The 18,850-nt window shown below is 41.8% G+C and overlaps 1 protein-coding gene across 5 annotated transcripts in view; it reads right to left on the bottom strand.

Annotated features, from left to right (window-relative positions):
* LOC125448094 (netrin receptor UNC5D-like) overlaps nt 1–18,850 on the bottom strand; it is a 487,552-nt gene that overhangs the window by 52,977 nt on the left and 415,725 nt on the right. For all 5 annotated transcript variants that reach the window (XM_048523119.2, XM_048523121.2, XM_048523123.2 and 2 more), the window contains one exon: nt 3,761–3,845. In XM_048523119.2, the coding sequence (XP_048379076.2) occupies nt 3,761–3,845 (85 nt within the window). The remainder of the gene's footprint in view (nt 1–3,760; nt 3,846–18,850) is intronic.

Below are 18,850 nucleotides of genomic sequence, written 5' to 3'. Positions count from 1 at the left end.
GAACTGTTTGCCTTTTATTTTCCAGGAATACATCTAAAGGGAATGGAGGGATACTGCTGTATGAAGGTGTTATGGGGAGCCATTGCATGTGACTGCGATCTAAAATAAGGAATCTGAGGCTGAATTGACGTGGCATGATGAAGTGAACAGTGAGAACATGCTGTGTCTGAGATTACATGCTTGCATCAGTCTGGTTATTAAGTATTTTACAACTCTGATATGTGTAGTTACTTGATTGCCTTCCTGTCTGGAATACAGTCCTTAGATAACCAGCTCAAGCCTGCACTTCGTGTAATAAATCTACTGCTCCTTTTTGGCTGCTTGCAGCTTGCATAAATTGCCTTCAGGTCCCTACTAAAGATTTTCTATTTGCTATGAGTGTAGGAATGCACAAGCACATCCCAAATCATGAGTTTATGGGCCAATCTGGATAGGTTTTCCAAGATGTCTTCATTCAAATGTGCAAAATGGAGTCAAGTGGTCTCAAGGCAGCTGCTTGGGGCAACAGTGGGACTCCACAGCATTGAACTGGTTTGTTTGGTAATGTGCTCTGCTCTCTGGAGCAATTATCATCTGTGTTTCTGAGTTCAGAAAATAAAGCCACCATATTTGATTGCATTTAAGGTTGGGGTGCGAGGAAGTTCAAAGCAGACATGAGCTTTTTACACAGAGCATGGTAGGTGTCTGGAATGCACTTGCCAGGGGTGGTGATGGAGACAGATACAATAGGGGCAGTTAAGGGGCTTTGAAATAAGCACATGAATACGCAAGGAATTGAGGAATATGGACCAACGGCAAGCAAAAGGGATTAGTTTCATTTGGTGTCATGTTTGACACAACACTGCGAGCTGAAGGGACCATTTCTGTGCTGCACAGTTCTATGTTCCATATTATTTCAAGGTAAGATGCAAATTAAGAGTCCAAGGACAGTGGGCATCAAGCTAGACATGCAGCCTGTCAAATTTCCACACTGAACAACAGAAACTTGGTTCCTGACCTACTGAATTAGTCCTCCTCAGGTAGTGCAATGATCAGAAAGAAGAGGAGTGGTGAGGCACCAACTTACAGGAAGGCAGGGACATTCATTGTCAACTTTTCAGACTTAATTATGGAGCAACGTGCTTAGCGCTCCCCTTTGGACTTGGATGAAGCACTCAGTTTGTCCCGGGGAGGTTTCAATGGGGCCCCATTTTATTTCAGCCTGGCAGTGACAGAGAAACTCGATCTTAACTGTGATCAATGAAGCTCTTTGTTCATAAATCTTCACCTTGTGAGATAACCACCTAGAGATTTCATACTGCAGACAAGAGGATTGAAGTGACAAGGTCTTTCTGCAGCATGGACCACAAGGCTCAGAACTTCCACGCTTCCTCATCTGCTATATTTTTATCTGCTTCGCAGATAATTTCACTGACAAGTCTGCAGGCTTTTAATTACTGTCATGCTGTGACTGTCACTGCAGCAGTGTTAGAATAATTTGATATTTTGTGAATTGTAATTTGCCTATAAAATGACAGATCAACACATCGCTTTGAAAAATAATAATTCAGGGAAGACTTTGGTTCTTGGTTACTCACTTCCCATTGGATTTCACTCTCTTCTAGTTGCAGACCATAAAAAGAAAATAAAAAGCTCTGTGGGATTCAATAACCTTTCAAGGCTGAACATTTCTCCATGTATTACATCTTCATTTCGTCAGGATTGTCAACAAGTTAAAGAAAGTAGCTCACTTAAACAAGATTGCATGGCACCCAGCTCTGGGGCTCAACCTCAACATGTTTTACTTGTGGCACTCAAGTGCCCAATTGATAGGACTCCAGGATACTTAATTTATCTGTCATTTGTATACATGTGATATGCATTTAGCATAATCTTGCTTCCTCATGTGTGTGTTTCTGTCCCCTTGCTGTCTCACAAGTCCAGTTTTTTGGTAATCAGACTCATCGTTGCATTAAAATTTCATGCCAAAAGTTTGCAAAGGCTAGGGCAGAGGGGGTGTCACCATAATTAAAGTTCAAGCACAGGAATTTATTCCTCCTTTGGTTTCAGCATGCTGTGTATTGAGAAAGCTTCATGGTCACCTTTTAAGGTTGGTATGCAATGACTGCAGACAGTTCTGAAAATGTTCATACAGATGCCTCCAGCAATGGGAAAATTTGGTGTGATGCCTTTTGACCGGAAAACTTTTTGTGTGTTAGGTATCTTAACTTGCTTTTTATCCGCTGCGCTCTCAGGTGAACATCAAATATTCCATGGCACCAGTGGAGCTCTTCTGGTTCTCTGACAAACATTCATCCTCCTCAACTAATATCGCTGGAACAGATTATTCATTTCACAGAAAAAGACAGATTTACTTCAGAGAGGGGACTGGACTGGTTTAGTCAGTAGTTCTCATGTCTCTGATTCAAGAGGTCCAGGTATAACTCCCACTCCAGAAGTTGTGTACCACAGAAAAACCCAGCCACTGGTACAGACGGGACAGTATACACTGACCAAGGTTACCAGCCCCAATAAATGGTGGTTTGCAGCAGGTCAAGTACTTGACCAAATCATGAAATACAAAAAAATACGGCTGCTGTGAAAAATGATCAACCGGAATTGTGATAGTCCTACTAAATTCTGGAAAAGCAGAAACAGAAAATACCCAGCAGGGCTGACAGAATCCGTGGAGGGAGAAGCAGTGTTATCATTTCAGACCTGCGACCTTCCACCAGAATTAATCTCAGCAAAAGACACTGACCTTAAATGTTATCTCTCTTCATCTCTCTCCTTATTTTCAGAATTTTTTGATTTGTTTATTTCAGATCTTCACCACCCTTAGTATTTTGATTTTGGTACCTGGTTAGTTTAAGACCTTACTGTGCATAAACTGGCTGCCACATTTTTCTATATATGAGAAAAGTGACTACACCTCAGAAGTACTTTACTGGGCTGTAAAGCGCTTTAGGAAATCATGAGATTATGAAAAGCACTGGTTACAAGTAAGCCTTTGTTTCAGTGCTGAAGAAATGCAGTTTAAAGCCCTAAAAAACAGAAACAGAAATTGCTGGAAAAGGTCAGCACGTCTGGCATCATCTGTGGAAAGAAATCAGAGGAACCTTTCTTCAGTATATGTAATTTCTGTCAACAGAGCATGTCGGCAGAATACAACAGTCAGTACGGCTTTGTTAAGAACTAGGTGAATCACCAGGACAGATAAACCCAATTTCAACATAATTAAAAGTGCATTCATGTGTTATAATAATAATCTATAATTAGCTGATGTGAAGCTAATTATTTATAATAAATACCCTTAATAGTTCTGATATTTCAGTTGGAACATTCAACAGCAAAGTGCTAATGAAATGAAGCATTGTGAATATATAATTACTGTGTTGTACTCTTTTTCAAAAAAAACCATGCAATTAGATTCCAAAGCTCTAATTATTTACTATTAAAAAGTATCCTAGATAAAATGGCATAATTTCATGTTTTTTTTCAGATGCCATGCCCACAAGTTAAATGTAAGATAAAGAAAACTCATAACAACCAGACACTTCAATTAATTATTCAGGCTGTTTCCTTTTCTGCAGGCCAGCATTCCATGACAGGTCTCCAAAATAAATCCACTTCATCACTTCAACTGACCCACTTAAATACTCCCTCTACTCCTGAATACATGGGATGCCACTCAGGCAGACTGCACTTTTCCCCATTCCAATAAACATACGAGTGCAGAACATAACAGTCACATTTATTTTTGATATATGTCACCCCTTACCTGTTTATGCCTTGATTGACCGCAATGTACATTTCCCAGGAATGTCCCTCTGGAATTGCCCCCAGTGGAATCAATAAACGGACTCCTGGTGATAAAAGGTGACCATTGGTATCACAGTATACATGACTGAAATGATAAATTTTGTAAACGCAATTGCCAGTCATATATGAGACTAGTGTTGGAAGATTAGAAATGGAATAATGAGGCTACTTATTTGAAACAATGATTTATTCAAAGATGGAACACTTTATCGTGAATAGCTAGAAAGAAACAGGTAATAACATTGATAAAGGAATTGAACATCCATTGCAAGTGAAGCTTCACAATGAGTAAGGGGGCAGAACGGCTCCAACTCACAACAGTAAGCTCAAAAATGTAGTATCATAATCATGGAAATGCAGCACATGGAAACAGACCCTACAGTCCAACTCGTCCATATCAACCAGATATCCAAAATTAATCCAATCCCATTTGCCAGTATTTGGCCCATATCCCTCTAAATCCTTCCTGTTCATGTACTCATCCAAATGCTTTTTAAGTGTTGTAACTTTACCAGCCTCCACCACTTCTTCTGGCAGTTCATTCCATACATGCACCAATCTCTGTGTGAAAAAGTTGCTCCTTAGGTCCCTTTCAAATCTTTCCCCTCTCACCATTACCTATGCTCTCTAGTTTTGGACTTCCCTACACTGGGAAGAAGACCTCAACTATTCACATTGTCACTGCCCCTCATGGTTTTATTAACATTGATAATGTCACCCCTCAGCTTCCAACACAGTGGTTTGGTCAGTTCTGGGTCGGGAACTTATCTGCTGTTTAATGCAAAGATTTACAGGGAAGCTGACAAGCACTTAGGCCAACTATTTTCTTCTAAAACCTGACCGCAACCTGCATGCTTCCTTGCAGATTGTGGGCTAAAGAACAAATTAGGTGTTTCAGAAATTTGGATTTGTTTTCTGGGTGCCATGCAAGAAGGTTCAATACATCCAGTCTCACGCATCCATTGACCAAGTACACACTGGAATGCAGGCAGGGTTTGAACCAAGGGATCAGGAAGTTACAGTTCAGACAGAATGGTATGATTTATACCCCTTCAGATCCTCAATGTGAATCTGACCTCACCTCTGCTCAAAGGCAATCAGAAACTGTGACTGTTGAGCTCCAGTGAACTCTGGCAGCCACAGTATATTCATTACAGATCCTGTGCTCCTGGATTGTAAACTTAGCAAAAGTCATTTCAGCTCTGTAGCCAAATGATAAATCATATTATAAATGACCGTTTCACAATTTCACTGAGCCTTGAGCACATAATAAATACTTTCCTGAACACCTCTGGTGTCCTCAGAAAAATAGCACGGATCACAGAAACTTGGGACCATAATGGAAAATAATAAGATACATGAAACTAAGAAACTTTCCCACGTTGGGAAAGCAAAGGAATTTACCTCCATCTAAACATTCTTATATTTTGTGAAAGGAACGAAAATATGCACATGGCCATGCTATTGTCCCTTCTAAAGTCAAGGAATAAAAATTTAAGTCTTTGTCAATAACTTTAATCACTGATAAAATTGGAAGGTTGAAAATTGATGAGATGAACCCTTCTGCTCACTGAGCTCCACAGGTGGACACTCATTAAGCTGTAGGGAGAATGCCATTGTGCATTTTCCAAGTTTCTTGAGTACAAAACAGATGCACAGTGAATAATTTTAGCAAAGATACAGTCTTGATTCAGTCATTACCAGCAAAGATCCCAACAATAAATCGATTGCGTGCACAAAATGAGCATTAGATCTATGGGCACATGGTCTGTTGAAGGACCCAGTGACAAGATGAATCATTGATGAGGAAGACAATTAATGGTAGGTTTAATTGTGATTGAAGAAAAACTTTCTGTGGAGCCAGGAAGGGGAATGCTCTTCCATCTTCCAGGCACAAGGAGGTAATGACCTAGTAGTATTATTGTGAGACTCTTAATCCAGAGACCCAGATAACGTTCTGGGAACCCAGGTTTGAATCCCATCACGGCAGATGATGGAATTTGAATTCAGTAAATGTCTGGAATTAAGAATCTAACGGTGACTGTGAATCCATTGCCGATTGTCAGAAAAACCCATCTGGTTTACTAATGTCCTTTAGGGAAGGAAACTGCCATCCTTACCTGGTCTGGCCTACTTGTGACTCTAGATCCACAGCAAAGTGGTTGACTCTGAACTGCCCTCTGGGCAATGAGGGGTGGGCAATAAATGCTGCCTAGCCAGCAATGCCCTCATCCTGTGAATGAATAAAAATTTTCCATTGTGCAGCATAGTGGTTCAGTGGTTAACACCGCTGTTTCATGGCTATCAGGATTCAGGTTTGGTTCCAGCCTTGGTTGACTGTCAGTGTGGAGTTTGCACTTTCTCCCTGTGTCTGTGTGGGTTTCCTCTCACAGTTCAAAGATGTGTAGGCTAGTTGGGTTAGCCATGGAAAATGCAAGGCTACAGGGATATGGTAGCGGTTGGGTCTGGGTGGGATGTTCTTCGGAAAGGTGGTGTGGATTCATTGGGCCAAATGTTTCTATTGTATGACCTTAATATTCAAAGCCACTGTCTTTCTGCACGTGTACTCCCCATGTCCCTTCTTCCCCCAGTCCAGATGTTATCCTTTCAAGAACTCAGCTGACAAACCGTGAGCAAAGTGACTCAAGCAAACAGCAGACCAAGATTCTATGAATAGCAGACCATTTCAAAGGAGGGAGATTCTGGATAGAGTAACTCACTGTTGTCACAGTGACTACCTAGGCAGGTGAGAGGCTATGAATCCAGCAGCAAATAACTCAACTCAATAACTCAACTTAGACAGACAGAGACTTTTTCTGAGGGTGGAGGTAACTTTTATGAGGGGGCACAGTTTTAAAGTGAAAGGAGGTAGATATCATGGAGATGTCAGAGGTAGGTTCTTTACAGAGAGTGGGCAATGCATGGAATGCATTGCCAGAGAGGGTAGTGGAGTTGGCCTCATTAGGGGCATTTAGGTGGCAATTAGACAGGCATATGGATGATAGTATAAAGTAGTGTTGGAGGTTAGATAGACCTTAGGTTTAGAGCAAAAGTTCGGCACAACATCGTGGGCCGAAGGGCCTGTATTGTGCTGTACTGTTCTATGTTCTAACTGGTGACTCCACAAAGCCTGTCCATCACCTACAAGGATAAGTCAGGAGTGTGATGGAATACAATCCACTTTCCTGGTTGAATGCAGCTCCAATAACATTCAAGAAACACAATGCGTTCAGGACACAACAGCTGACTTGTCTGATATCCCATCCACCACCTAAACATTTCTGTCCTCCAGCAATGCACAGTGGCAGTAGTGTATACCATCAGCATGGTTCCTTCAGTAATGCCTTCCAAACAGCTGCATCTATCATCTAGAAAGACAATGGCAGCAAATGCATATGACCATCATCACCTCCAAGATCCTCTACAAGACACACACACCATCTTGACTTGAAACATCGCATCCATTCCTTTACTGTGTCAACGTCAAAATCCCCGGAACCCCTCCTGAACAGTTTTACAGGTGAAATTACACCGCATTGACAGCACTGGTTCAAGAAGGCAGCTCACCAGAACATCTTCTCAAGTGAAATTAAGAGACAGGCAGCAAATGTTAATCTCACCAGAGGCAGACACATCATCTCTCATAGACCCATAGAGATGTACAGCATAAAAATAGACCCTTCGGTCCAACTTATCTGTGCCGATCAGGTATCCTAAATAAATCTCATCCCATTTGCCAGTATTTAGCACATATCACTCTAAACCATTCCTATTCATATACTCAGATGCCTTTAAAATGTTACAATTGTACCACCCTCCACCACTTCCCCTAGAAGCTCATGCCATTTACGCACAGCCTCTGCATGAAAAAGTTGCCCATTAGCTCCCTTTGAAATCTTTTCCCTCTCACCTTAAACCTATGCCCTCTAGTTTTGAACTCCCCCACATATTTGCATAATCCATGCCCCTCATAATTTTATAAACCTTTATAAAGTCACACCCAAGCCTCCGATGCTCCAGCGAAAATAGCCCCAGCCTCTTCAGCCTCTCCTTATAGGTCAAACCCCCCAACCCTGTCAACTTCCCTTTCTGAACACTTTCAAGTTTCACAACATCCTTCCAGGGAAACCAGAATTGCACATAGTATTCTGATAGTGACCGAACAAATGTCTTTTATAGCCGCAACATGACCTCCCAATTCCTATAGTCAATGCACTGACCAATAAAGGCAAGCATATCAAATGCCTTCTTCATTATCCTAACTACCTGCAACTCCAAGATCTCTTTGTTCAGCAACACTCCCCAGGACCTTACCATTAAATGTATTAGTCCTGCTCTGATTTGACTTTCCAAAATGCAGCACCACACATTTATCAAAACTAAACTCCATCTGCCACTCCTCAGCCCTTTGGCCCAGCTGAACAAGAACCTGTTGTGCTCTCAGTTAACCTTCTTTGCTTTCTACTACATCTCCAATTTTAGTGTCATTTGCAAACATACTAATCAGACCTCCTATGTGCACATCCAAATCATTTATATAAATAATGAAAAGCAGTGGACCTAGCAGTTATCCTTGCAGCACACTGCCAGTCGCAGGTCTCCAATCTGAAAAGCAACTCTCCATCACCACTCTCTGTCTTCTACCTGTGAGCCAGTTCTGTATCCATAAAGCTATTTCTTCCTCAATTCCATGTAATCCAGCCTTGCTAATCAGTCTACCATGAGGACATTGTTGAGCCCCATACTGAAGTCGATTTGAATCATACTCACCACTTTGCCCTCATCAAACCTCTCCATTACCTCTTCAGAAAACTCAAACAAGTTAGTGAGACCTGATTTAGCATGCATGCAGCCATGTTGAATATCTCTAATCAGTCCTTGCCTTTCCAACACCTGCCCACTACTAATGCCAGGCTCACCGGTCTATAGTTCCCTGGGTTTTCTTTACCATCTTTCTTAAATAGGGGTACCATGCTAGCCAACTTCCAATCTTCCAGCATCTTGCCTCTGGCTATCGATGATACAGTGAGAATAAAATATCAGATTTTATCCTCCAATTTCAGAATATCCTCAATGCAAACAAAGGCTGCACGTGCAATATTCAGTTTGGGCCTGGAAATGAGCTCGGGCTAATCTCTACTCATGTACATCTTTGTAAATAAGAAAACAAGTCTTCCACTCAGTTGTTCAGAATATTTCTGCTTTTGACATTACTTATATCTGTCAGCAATAGCTCAGTGGGAGAAATAGTTTTCACCTATTACCTTTATTAAAGCAGTTTTTGTTTGTTTTCATTGCCAAATGCTCTGTGCCCTGAAAGAACTACTTCAGTGCAACAATCTGTCCCATGGACTGTTACATATTATTATGACTGAAAGGTGGTGCAGAGAACATGTTTCTTGTCTGTGATGTGAAACTATATATCAAAAACTGAACCCCTTCTAATCCCTGAGGATTGACGGCTTAGAAAAAGATCAATGCAGACCCGTTCATAGTACAAGTCTGTGTTTCATATTGTAGTTTAAATAAATCCTTTTGGGCTAAAATATAGAATTGCAGCTTCATTGCGATAGACTTGGTGCTGCTGAGGTAAATATGAACTTGAGCAACTAGCTGGTCATTGTGGTGTAAGAGCCAAAGTTTCAGGTAACTGCCATGAAGGCTGATAATTTACAATTTTATTTCAATTTTAGTGAAGAGTGTATGTTTCACAAGTGCCTAATGTTCCATTGATCCTTGTGTTCAATTAATATCATACTGGACGAGTGCAGCTTCAACAAAACTCAAGAAGCTTGATGCCACCCAGGACAAAGTAGCCTGCTTGACTGGCACCAAATCCACAAATATCCACTCCCATTGATGCTCACAGATTGTTATCTCAATGCAACTGGAGATTTAACATACAACAGAACAGGATGGCCATCCTATCATCACAGCTGTGTGAGTTTATCCAGCACAGTTCCATACTTGTCTGCAATTCCTGAAAAATAAAGTCTACTTTCAAAAGGTATAACAGAGAGCACTAATGCACAAGGTGTCCAGGCACACAATGGGAGTAAGACATAATTCGGCATTGCCAACATGCCTTTGGGTGATTTTGCAAACTCACTACAACCTTATAGTGGAGTGGTAGAAGGGAATCAGGGTCAGGGTTGGGAGCAGAAAGAGAATTGCTTGGTGATGCAGCCTTTTGTAAGGACAGAAATCTGGTCAGATGTCTGGTCAGAATAAACTTTCATGCTGTGCGTTGCAGCACCGTTTCAAACCTGCCTTTCTCTATTCAGAGGTGGAACTGTCGCACAGTACAAAGAGAGAAATCTAAAAGGACATTAACAACATTCAAGTGACAGGTGTTGTATATAAATGATAACAGTCAATAGTGATCGACATCAGTATTACGGTACAATTACTTGGAACAGCAACAGTTATTTCGGAGGTCATGATTCTTGCTAAAATCTGAAGAAGAAATATAAAACAGTCCTGCTGAAAACTCAGAAACTTTGCTCTGGTCAGTTTTTATAAAGTTGTGTTTCCAAATCCACCTATGATTTCACTTGGAATAGAATAATGAGAAGAAATCTTGCTGTGCATTCACAATCTTACTCAATTAAAGCAAACCAAGGGAAGCATCTTGTTGATAACAAATTATCATCAATTTCACAAATAACCTAAACTGTTACCTCATCAAGGAAGCTAAAAACCTGAAGAATTAGGAATCAGGACAACTCATTAAAATTCACTGTTGCATTCATGTGCCATGTGCTTTGATGTCAAGACCAATGACACACAAGAAAGCTGATGAACAGATGACTTCAAATTGCACAGAAATATTGCCGACCTAGAATTCTTGCTTCTAAACTGATTGTTTAGTTGATTTTCTGTTTGCCAAATTTAAGAGTAAATTTTACAAAGGTGCAGCCCATCACAGGGGAATCGAGCAATGGGGTGAGCTTTCAAAGTTATTTTTGCTCATTTTTCATGACTGGCAAGGACAACTTTTATTGACCCCTCTCCAGTCACCTCTGAGAAGGTGGTAGTGACCAGTCTTCTCACCTTGGCGCAGTCCAAATGCCATTTTGGAAACATGCTTCATAGCATTCTGAACTTTTTGAGGTTTCTGCATTGGATTCACTGTTTTGTGTTTTCACTGAGTGTGAAGTCACCATTCCCAGGAGGAGTCCACAAAATGTTTTCTATTCTCATTTCAGGCCGGTGAAATGATGCTAATTTCCACCTAAGGGCTGCAGCAATCTCTCAGTCCCCAGATAGGGTTCTGATTTGTAACCCTTAAGACAACACATGTCTTCAAATGTAAACAACTGATTAGTTCTTTTTGCAACTTGAGTCTTATATCTGAGGGCTTATACCACACGCTAGAAACTCATCAATATCCATTCTTCTGGCTGCTGGCAAACATAATCTGTGGTGGAATCGCAGGAGTAAACTCTATTCTACACAAGGAGAGCATGTTGAAGTTTCTTTTGTTTTGGCTTAGCTCGCCAGTGTAGTTGCAGGAGCAATAATGAATTAATCTCATTCCAGCAGAAAACCCACGAATAACAGAAAAATGGATGCAAAACCAATTAAAGAGAGATTAGAAGAGGGTGATCAATAGTTTGATTAAAGAAGCACATCTTAATAAGGGGTTAAAAGGAGAAAAGGGAGAAAAATGGGAAGAGCAACTGGCCATTCAGTCTCACTCAATTTGCAGGTTAAAGGCTAATCTGCACCTCAACTTTATTTTCTTTATATAACCTGTTTTGCTAATCAAACTGTTCAGAGGTGTTATTACACACCCCTGGAGAAGGTGGGACTTCAACCTGCGCCTCACAGTTTAGGGGAAGGGACCCTACTAATGCAGCACAACAGGGTCCCAACCTCAACTTTACTGACCCACCTTGAAAAAATAGCCCAACCATTTAAAATCTGTCAAGTGCAGTCTTCAAAGTTCCAATAGACTCTTGATCAAAGCCTTTTGATGAAATAATTCCACATTCTCTTCACTCTTTGAGTGAAAAGATCTTTCCTCATCAAACTTCTGAGCATCTTAGCTTTAATTTGTAGTTTATTCCACCTTATTCTTGATTTCCCCAACAAAATAGCTTCTCTGCATATAATCTCCCAATTTCAGCATATTAAATCTACCAATTAAATCAACTCTCAATCATATCAATTCACGGGAACATAACACAAGTCTTCCCAATTTGTCCTCACAACTTAAGTGCTTAAACTCTGGTGTTATTAAAAATGGAACTTCATTATGTAAGCATAATATGTTTCAAAAACCTCCCAAAGATGAAACCTTGATGGCATCATATCTATTGACACTCTATGATTTGTCTTTTCTCCTGTATCTAGTGTAGTCTGACCCAAAATCAGTCTATGTTGTGGTCACTAAATCTTTTGCCTCATTCTGAACATCCCTACTGTGACCAGTTCAGAGTGTTTAAGTCCATGTGCACACTGAGAACAACTTTGATATAGACACATAGAGTCACAGAGATATACATCATGGAAACAGATATGTCTGTCCAACTCGTCCATGTTGACCAAGTATGCTTTATAAATATAGTCTCATCTCCCAGCATGAGGCCTATATCCCTACAAACTTTTCCTATTCAGATACACATCCAGATTCCTTTTAAATATTGTCATTGAGCCACCTTCCACCATTTCCTCTGGCATTCCATACACGCACCACCCTGTGTGTGAAAATGTTGCCCCTTAGGATCCTATTAAATCTTTCCCCTCTGAACTTAAACCTGCAGCCTCTAGTTTTTTGACTTCTCCAAACGGGTGAAAAGACCTTGGCTATTTACTCTATCCATGCTCCTCATGATTTTAAAAACCTCTATAAGGTCACCCCTCAGCCTCTGATGCTCCAGGGAAAATAGCCCCAACCTAATCAGCCTATCCCGAAAGCTCAAAATCTCCAACTCAGGCAACATTCTTGTAAATTTTTTATGAACCCCTTCAAATTTCACAACATCTTTCCTATGGCAGGGAGACCAGAAGAGCACGCAGTATTCTAAGAGTGGTCTAACCAATTTCCTGCACAGCTGCAACATGATCTCCTAACTCCTACACTCACTGCAGTGACCAATAAAGGCAGCATACCAAAACACCTCCTTCACTATCCTATCTACCTGCGATTCCACTTTTGAGGAGCTACAAACTTCACTCCAAGGTCTCTTCGCTCAGCAACACTCCCCAAGACTTTACCATTAAGTATACAAGTCCTCCCCTGATCTGCCTTTCCAAAATGTAGTGCCTCATGTTTATCTAAATTAAACTCCATCTGCCATTCCTCGGTCCATTGGCCCATCTGATAGAGATCCCGTTGTAGTCTGCGGTAACCCTCTAAGTTCTCCACTACACCTCCAATTTTGGTGTCATCTGCAAACTTATTAACCACACCTCCTATGTTCACATCCAAATCAAATGACAAAAAGCAGTGGACCCAGCACTGACCATTGTGGTACACTGCTAGACACAGGCCTCCATTCAGAAAAGCAGCCCTCCACCACCACCCTGTGTCTTGTATCTTCGAGCCAGGTCTGTATCCAAATGGCTAGTTCTCTCTCTATTCCATGTGATCTAACCTTGCTAGCCAGTCTGCCCCGAGGAACCTTGTCACACACCTTACTGACGTCATTATAAGTCACGTCCACCACTCTACCTTCATCAATCCTCTTTGTTATGTCTTCAAAAAACTCAACAAGTTAGTGAAACATGATTTCCCAAGCACAAAGCCATGTTTACTGTCCCAAATCAGACCTTGCCTTTCGAAATGCATGTAAATCCTGTCCCTTAGGATTCCCTCCAACAACTGGCCCACCACCGATGTCAGGTTCACTGGTCTACAGTTGCCTGGTTTTTCCTAATTATTTTTCTTAAATTGTGGCACCATATTAGTCAGGATTGTGGGAGCGCAGATAAGAAGTTGGAATTGTGACCACAACCAGATCAGTCACAATATTCATGAACAGTGGGACAGGCTGGAAGGGCCAAATGGTCTACCCTTGCTCCTTTGTATTAAGTCCTGACATTTGTTTTCACCAAGAACTTTAGGAGATTGGAATGGTATGGTAATCACCAACGAGGAAAAGCCACTGGGATGAGAAGTAGAGGCTGCCTTGGGTAAGAGGTTAACAAGACAGGTTTAACAAAAAAGGGAGTCTGTGTTCGAGCATGGTGCCAATAAAGATGGCTGCCAAGATGCATGGACAAGGGCAACACGGTGGCACAGTGGTTTGTACTGCTACCTCATGGCACCAGGGACCTGGGTTCGATTGCCCCCATCAGGCATTTGTCTGTGTGGAGTTTGCACATTCTCCCTGTGTCTGAGTGGGTCCAAAGATGTGTGAGTTAGGTGGATTGGCCATGATAAATTGCTAACAGTGTTCAGGGAGGTGTAGATTAGGTGGGTTATAGGGTCTGGGTGGGATGCACAGAGGTTCGGTGTGGACTTGACGGGCAGAAGGGCCTGTTTCCACATTGTAGGGATTCTATGATTCTAAACCCAGATGGCGTCGGCGTCTTGCACAGGATCTCTCAATCGCCAGTATACCTCTGGTGTGCACTGATGACATCACATACAGAGAGGGTAGTGAAGTCGGCTCATTAGGGGCATTTAAGCAGCTATTAGATAGGCATATGGATGACAGTATAAGGTAGGGGTGGATGTTAGATGACCTTAGGTTTAGGGTAAAAGTTCAGCAAAACATAGTTGGCCGAAGGGCCTGTACTGTGCTGTATTGTTCTATCTATTTTTAAGACAAACTGCATATACAAGGCTCAAAATGTTATTTTTCTGGAACAATCATATTTGCATTCAAACGAGAGAATATTTACTGCGATGGGGTGGGTAGTGGCCTCTAATCTTGCGCTCTGGAGGATTAAAGCCTTCATGACCAGAATACTTCATACTGCAAGGGAAGCTTCAGAGCTTCCACTTTGTGAATATGTGGACAGTACCACCTTGATGACAGACAGCTGCCATTTTGTCGCTCTGTTTTGATGCCTCCAATGTTTTCAACCTGCACATGCACACACACCACCCATCCACCTGGTAAAAGTGTGTCCTTAAGCACAGCCTTGAAAAAAAAGTCCACTGAGCAAACTTGATTCACACCTCACAATCTGTCATCTTTCCAGACAAATCCTAACACTGCTTACCAATTTGCACTGTTCAAAACTCATCCAGTCACAGATTATTACTCTCCCTCTCATGAGTCAGCCCGTCAGCAGCAAACATGTTAGAAACAGCTTGTCATTGAATGAGCAACTCCCTTCAGCATATCTCACTTCAATAAACTTCTCAATCTCCTATGCTCCAATGGAACAAGTCCCAGTCTATCTGCCCTTTCTTTATAATTCAAGCCATCCATGCACAGCAACATCCTGGCAAAACTCTTCTGAACCTGCTCCAACTTAATGATATGTTTATGTTTGTGTAAGAGTATTTTGGACACTGATTGGTTGGGGTTTGGAAAAGTGGATAGAGGCCTTTGGTTGGATTCTGGCCAGCAGACCAAATGTTGGAAAATCTAAGTAAAGAGGTGTTTTTACTCTGCAAATATGCTGTCTCTGTCCTGAGGCAGTGTTAAGGCAGCTGAGCTGCATCATATCTGACTGATAAGACAACATAGCCATACTATGTAATGTAAAATATGATCATTTCTGCTGCCAGTGATGTTGAGTTCTTCAAACAGGGAATGCTCCATTCCCTAGCACAAACATCACCCACTTGGATGAGCATAAGATTTCGAAAAAAATGGCCTAACAAGGATTTTATTTAACGTGTTTGAGCACAATTATCTATGGCAATATTCTTTCTGAAAACATTTTGGGCTTTTGTGTTTACACCAGAAATTGCATGCACACTTCCAATGAATTATTTTTCCCATACGCGCAGTTCCTGAAATGCTAATATGCATTTAAATTACAAGACAGGGTTCCAGATTTACAATGATGAATTTATTCTATAGATAATGATTCTCAAATTCTATACAACATTCATTGAACAAATCTTTGTAAGATTGCCTCCAATATACCCTTTCACCAACAAAAAAGCAATGCATTTTTTCAGCTGCAGTGATTAGAGTTAAAAAGTCATAACTGAAAATTGGAGCTTATCACTGTCCCTCAGTCCTGTAGCCGGATTCAAACTGTCACTTCATCGTTCTCATTTGCTTTTGTGAGCAAAAAAGTAATTTTTGATATTTTCACTTCCACTGCAGCAAATAACATCTTGTCTTCAGGGCATCCAAATTGTTTCAAAATCATAGGATTTCCACAACAAGACAAAGCCATTCAGCCCACAGCTTCTGTGCTTGGTCTCTGAAATCATCTCTTGCTCATGGTTTCAGGTACAACAAAAGTATTGAGTGAGCAAACTTTGGCTCACTGGGAAACTGCTGTAGTGACAAGAGAGTAGTCCCAGTCAGACAATACATATGATTATTTAATTGATGCTCTAAATGTGGACGGGAGAGCAGGGAGATCTCCCACAGCCCCACTGAACATTCCTCCCCTGGCAAACACAACTTCCAGCTGGTTGAAAGCTTCATCATCTCAGGGCTGTTTCTGCGGTCTAGCTGCTGAACTTTCCTCACACTTGCTGCACTTCAAACTAACTTGTAGCTTCTGAAGTGCTTTAAGAAATTCTGAAAAGCTTTGCTCTTTTCTGAACTGATGTGAACCTCCTTTGCTATGATTTCTTCAAGTTGGAAATGTTTTTGACATAAACAGCTTTGTCAGGAAGTCAGTTGCGCACAATTTATTGTCACAAAGGAGGAGCACAGAAGTTGGGAAATTGAGATACAGTTGTAAAAGGTAAGTTAGTTATAGGCCAATATAAATTCCCCTTACTTGTTAATTTTTTCTGGCTTTGATGGTACTGGGTTTGCAGTCACACAAGAGCCTGCCAAAAGGAATCTCTCAGTCATAACACCAAGGGATGTAATGCAGAGGTAGGTGATTCGGCCCATCGGCCTTCTATGTCTTTCAGTGACATTTATAGCTGATCTGATGATCTTCAAATCCACTCCCAACCTATCGCCATAATCCTTGATTTCTGTACTGCTTAAAGATGTCTGTCTCAGCCTTGAATACACTTAATGACCCAGCCCCCACAGTGCTCTGCGGTAAAGAATTCCAGTGATTTACCACTCATGAGCAGTGGCATAGAATTGCTGAGCTGGACAATCATGAAGGAGTGATTGTCGCTGGCGACCATTAAGTGCAGACGTAAGTGGACTCCTCTCTGACAGCCTTCTGAAATAACTTTCCTAAAACCGATGACTCATACTCACTCATGAATAACAGTCACTAGCGCCGAGGGATTAGTTATCACTGACTGTCTACCAACAAAGTGGTGGGTCTTGGTAGGACACAGTGGAGACAAAAAGGACAGTAAGGAACAAAATGAATCAGCAAGTCATTGTTCGAAGAACATAAATGTTTGCTATTTAGCACTGGGCTAAATAATTTAATAGTTGAATAATAATTTGATAATTTCCTTGTGGAGTGACCTATAATGCCATTAGAAAGGGAATTCCAAGACTTTGACCCGGCAACAATGAAGGAACAGCAATATATTTCCAATGGCTAAGTGGCTCGGAAGGGACTTGCAGGTGGTGCCATTCCCATATATCTGCTGCACTTGCCTCTCGAAATGAAAGTGTTCGTGGGTTTGGAAGGTGGTGCCTAAGGATCTTGGGCGGTGAATTTCTGTAGTGCATCTTGTAGATTATATACACCACGGCCACTGGGCATCACAGGTGCATGTTGTAGCAATGCTGCTAATCAATCTAATTTGAAAATGGGCTAAATATTACTTTTATTATGCTCAGGGAGAATTGTGCAATTTGCTAGGAGGGCTTCTCACCTCAAGGTTGAGCAAGGTTTCTCATCGTATCTCATTGAACCCACCTCATTAACGATCTACCCCGCTCCATGGGTATACCTGACAGCCTGTCATTGGCTAGATATCTGCCAAATGACCAGCAATCCTCTGAGCATGAGGAAGAGCACTAGCCATGGACAGATTCTTAAAAGACTGAAAGATTGTGTCAACATTTTTTACACATGGTCCCCTCCTTGAAGACAGGGTGTTCTTGACCATGGACGAAATCCCCAACCCATAACCACTTTGGCCTCCATGCTGTACCATAAATCCCGCCTTACAAACATAGTTGCCCCATTCATGATTCTCATCCCTTCTCGATCCCCATGCTGCAGCTCCAAATTCCCAACAACTGGGCTGCCTTCCCACAGCAGCGGCCCCTCTTATTCATCACGACCCTCACCCCAACACCAAACCCCATTTTCCTTAGTTTCTATAGATGGACACAATTGACTGAACTTGACTCAGCCCTCAGTAATCGAACACACTATGCCTGGATGAGAAGTTCCCAGATCCCTATCTGGCACCTGTACATCAACCTGAATGTGGTAGCCTACCCTTTGGATCGGCGCTATGGAGCCACAGCCCACTCGCTGGGCTGCAGGAGCCTGGGTCCCTCATTGAAATCACCCTGACGGTCAATCCTTTGCACTGGTATGTGAAGCTGCCCTTGGCTTCCTGCGCTAGGACCCCTCCCTGACTTCAGACTGCCTCTGCAAACTTCAGTAAGGACAACTTCCCTCAGACTGTGACACATGATTGAGTAAAAATTGAGAAAAACTGCAGATGCTGTAATCAGGAACAAAAGCGGAAATTGCTGGAAAAGCTCAGCAGCTCTGGCAGCACCTGTGGAGAAAAATCAAGAGTCAACATTTTGGGTCGCTCGAGTCCATGAGCTGGGGACCTGCTTGTGCTCACAGTCTCTTTGCAGCAGCTTTTCAATGCCAGCTGCCAGCAGGGCTGCAATGTCAATGGACTGGACAGGGGCCATGTGCAAGTAAGCAAGATTTGGTAGAAATAAGAAGTACTTTAGCCCCAGTGGCAGCTGGAAGTTAAAAGTGTGGTACTTAATTAACAGAGCAGAAACAGATCACACATCAGCGCTAACTTAACCCCCTGTACATGTTCACACAGGAACTA

Source organism: Stegostoma tigrinum, chromosome 40 (genome assembly GCF_030684315.1).
Source record: "Stegostoma tigrinum isolate sSteTig4 chromosome 40, sSteTig4.hap1, whole genome shotgun sequence".
NCBI lineage: Eukaryota > Metazoa > Chordata > Chondrichthyes > Orectolobiformes > Stegostomatidae > Stegostoma > Stegostoma tigrinum.
The sequence above is the reverse complement of the archived record's forward strand: the minus strand, read 5'-3'. Positions and strand labels throughout refer to the sequence as shown.